The 4,110-nt window shown below is 34.5% G+C and overlaps 1 protein-coding gene across 2 annotated transcripts; it reads left to right on the forward strand.

Annotated features, from left to right (window-relative positions):
• Window positions 1-2,271: 2,271 nt before the first annotated feature.
• LOC108326968 (uncharacterized) lies at window positions 2,272-3,859 on the forward strand. 2 transcript variants are annotated; one of them, XM_052872971.1, is made up of 2 exons: window positions 2,272-3,174; window positions 3,459-3,859. In XM_052872971.1, exons 1-2 carry the CDS (start codon window positions 2,480-2,482, stop codon window positions 3,502-3,504), a joined length of 741 nt encoding a protein of 246 aa, XP_052728931.1. In that variant the 5' UTR covers window positions 2,272-2,479; the 3' UTR covers window positions 3,505-3,859. The 2 variants fall into 2 exon arrangements, with proteins under 2 accessions (XP_052728931.1, XP_017416093.1); XM_017560604.2 differs by lacking the exon at window positions 3,459-3,859 and having other exon boundaries at window positions 2,274-3,446.
• Window positions 3,860-4,110: the final 251 nt, after the last annotated feature.

Raw genomic sequence — 4,110 nt, forward strand, 5'->3', positions numbered from 1 at the left:
ACTTCCAAGAAGCATAGGAATTGTAAGGTTATACAATTTTGATATTTAGACGACAAATTTGTCGTTCTTTTTACCAATAGATTTATCGAATGATTTTTTCGTCAATAAATGAAATATGAATTATCGATGATTTTTTTTTTGTGAATGAATAAAATATGAATTATCGACGATTTATCAATAAATTTTTTAGTCGATAAATGAAATATGTATTACTGACAAAATTGCCAACAAAAAAATTCCGTTGAAAATAGATTCGTGGGCAAAATCCATCTTAATTTATATTTACCAACAAAATTATTTTTGTTGGTGAAATTCCATCAATAATTTTATAAATTTTTGTAGTGTTTAAGATTTATAATGTGTCAATAAATTTTTTTATAAACTTATAACTAACACACAAATGTAGGCACTCAAAACAATATTGAATATCACATACACATGAGAAAAAAGATCTACAAGTTTTCCAGTTATATTAGATATTGCATAAGTCTTTTACACATAAAGAAAACAGTTCATGAATGCTTTTGTGTATTATTATCTCAAGGACTAAACAAGTCTTTCACACATGAGAAAAATGACCCACTAAGTGTTATAGAGATTGAATTGGATCTTTTATTAAATTTGAATTGGCTGGAAAAAAAACAAGGTATTTATTACTAACAAAAGCAATGCAAATTGCTTCAACTTCTTGTTCAAAATACAAAAGCATAATGTAGCAAATCAAAGAGAGCATTTGATCTTATTGCTTGCAAATCTTAGTTTCATTAAACATATGCAAATTTTAATTTAATTAAACACCTGCAACACCTACAATACATTGCAACACATCTTAATTACATTCAACAACAATACATTCAACTTGTCTGCATTAGACCTACAACATTTCATGCCCTTCCCATCAACATTGCAACTACAATAATGTTCATTACACATACATCAAAAACAACTCTTATCAACCATTTTGTCCACGTTTGAAGACCTAACACAACTTTCTCCAAATAAAGTTTGATCTTCTTATAACCTTCATTTTCTTCAGTCTTCACCAACCTCTAATTCTTTGCTTCCAACTTCTCATAACTACCACTTTCGTCAAATGCACAATCATTGTACCATCTGAAGTAGTTGAATCCAACATTTTCACTTTCATTCTATTTAAAAAAATCATAAAAAACAACCAATCAATACTCAATTTTCAAGAACAACCAATTAGTACTCCATTTTCAACCAACCAAGCATAATCAATCAGTAATACAAAAAGTTCCATCAAATTTACCTTCTAGTTAGGGTAACCCCAAAATTGTTTACCTTGATTCTTATTTGTTTTTGCAGTTCTCAAGACAGATTTCTCTCCACAATGACAAATCAGTGATATGTTGAAACTCTTCCATCCTCCATCACCGCGATAATTGACACTACAATATTACTTTCGATACTCATTACATGTAGAAGAGGAACAAGAATGGCTCATAGACATACTTCAACAACTCACACCACAACACTAGAAAAAAAAAATGAACAATACAACGTCTATTAGAAACTCTAATTTCGCGAGAACATCATACAAGAACAATACAAACAACCTCGCTAAAACCCTATCCAATCTTGAACTCTCTATGAATCCTAAATCTGTTGGGTCTCCAATCTCGAATACTTTCGTTCCCAATTTTCTTTTAATGAACCCTAATTTGGTAATCTTTTGATTTCACATTTAATGTAATTTAATGGTAGGTACTAAGATTTTCCAATTGAAAAAAAAATGATCTTATTTGAAAAAACTCATCATAAGTAAACTACAAAAATAATTAAACCTAAATTATAGAAGAGTTTGTAAACTAACTTAGGATACAAATTGAATTATATTGAACAAAAATAAAGATGTACAAATATAAAAAGTTGAAAAAAAACTAAAATCTCTAATTTTTAGTTGTCTTTGATTTCAATACCCTTAAATATGTACAATTCAATTTTTTTCACGAATAACTCATTTCTTTTGGAATAATTCAACCTTTATCTTTCTCTACTCACTAACTATTTTTAAATTTTATAAAAAAATATTTCATTTTATAGGTAACTCACATGAAACAAATTTTGTTCATTTCGTTGAAATGATTTGATTTTTTCTATTGAACAGTATTACATTGAAAAATGAACGTTTATTGGAATTAAAGTAAAGAAAAGGAATTCTCATTTTCATATAGAAATTAAATTTTAAAATCAGATAACAGGTCTTAATAATTGTAACATTTTTCTTGTAGATTAAGTTAAACATTAACGTTTTCAATTCCTTTAAGCGTTTAGGGTCCATCCCATCAAGTAAACGTCACCGAATCGAAAGAAGCCACGAAAAAGGTTCCAATATCGCCGTGGTCGCTTCTGCACTCAGAATAGAACAACGACAAACCCCAAATTCATAGATCGAACCTTCTCAAAACCCTAATTCCACCGCGAAATTATTTTCCTTCAACCAGATCTCAATCCCATGGCCAATAAAGAGTTCAAAGTCCCGCCGGTGGCTTTCCCCTCCGCCGGAAATCCCGGCGGCGCGGCACCAAACATCCAGCAGCGGCGCATGCCCGCGCCGCCCTTCCAACCGAACTCCGGCATTCCATTCATGTCCTTCGACATAGGCTCCGCCACGGCGTCCACCTCCTCGGGACCAATCTACACCGGCCCCTCTATTGGGGGCGGTGGCTCCGCCAACTTCGACGATGAGGAGCCCCTTCTCGACGAGCTCGGGATCCACCCGGACCAAATCTGGAGCAAAATCAGATCTGTTCTGAATCCGTTTCGCGTCAACCACACGGTTCACAAAGACTCGGATCTATCAGGTCCAATCCTCCTCTACATGTCATTTTGCCTCTTCCAATTGCTCGCGGGAAAGATCCAATTTGGCGTGATCCTGGGCTGGATCGTTGTCTCTTCCATTTTCCTTTATTTCGTTTTCAATATGCTAGCCGGTCGAACAGGTAATCTCGACCTGCACACCTGCACCAGTGTCGTCGGTTACTGTATGTTGCCGGTGGTTATTTTCTCCGCGCTCTCGCTCTTCTTACCGGTCGACGGGGTCATTCGCCTTTCGGTCGCTGCGATTTTCGTGCTGTGGGCCACGAGGGCTTCCACGGGTCTCGTCGTGTCGCTCGCTGATGGCGGTGATGAACATCGAGGATTGATTGCGTACGCGTCTTTCTTGATTTACACTCTGTTTTCGTTGCTTGTCATATTCTAGGGATGTCGATGGCACTGAGATTTTTGGATCCCTGTTCCCATGATTTTAGTTCTTCCTGCATTATGAACCTTGTAGTTGTTTTGGTACAGTCGTATTATGGTATAGAAAATGGAATTATTAGTTTGATTGATTGTCTGTGTTTGAAAAGTTTTCCTAGGTTACATGCGTGCGTGTTGTGGAGCCATATATATAAATATATATTTAATTTACCTTTTTGTTCTGATTTTGCAAGGTTATTGGTAAATCTTCTTGCAATCACGGTGTTTGTATGTGACTGAGTGGTGCTAGAACGAAGCTCACAAGTTATTAGCAAGCGAATCGTGTGCTTATCTAAATTAGAGGTGGGTGTGCTTAGGTAAATGATAAACTCATACAATATTACTAGTATTATTCTCCAATTAGAATTAGAGTTGGAGTTTCGCTTAAGTAATCCACGTAATAAAGGATTTTGTACCGAGGTGACACTCCAAATTGAACTAGATAAAGATACTATCCATACTATAGTACTACATCTAAGTTTTGTCTTTTAGGTAAATAGCTTAATCAGCAGCTGTTGAGCTGTTTGGTGTAAACAACTTGTACTTGTTTATAAGTTAATTTTTGTAAAGAGGAAATAGGGTCAAATTTTTTTCATTCAGGTTGTAAGCTGTTTCACAATTTAAAGTTGAAGAACTTACTGCAGTAAGTTGAAAAAATAGCTTATAGACATGTTATGATCTGATTTTGTAACCTTTTTCACATACTTACACAACTAATGTTATTATAATATAAATCTAGCTAGATAAGCTGTAAATAAACTCTTACAAGTGCATCTTAGTCAAACAGTTTGGGCTCTTCAATTTACCTTAATTAGAGATTCAGTATGAATGCTTAGTGACCGTAGC

The sequence above is a fragment of the Vigna angularis genome, chromosome 2, assembly GCF_016808095.1.
Source record: "Vigna angularis cultivar LongXiaoDou No.4 chromosome 2, ASM1680809v1, whole genome shotgun sequence".
NCBI classification, from domain to species: Eukaryota; Viridiplantae; Streptophyta; class Magnoliopsida; order Fabales; family Fabaceae; genus Vigna; species Vigna angularis.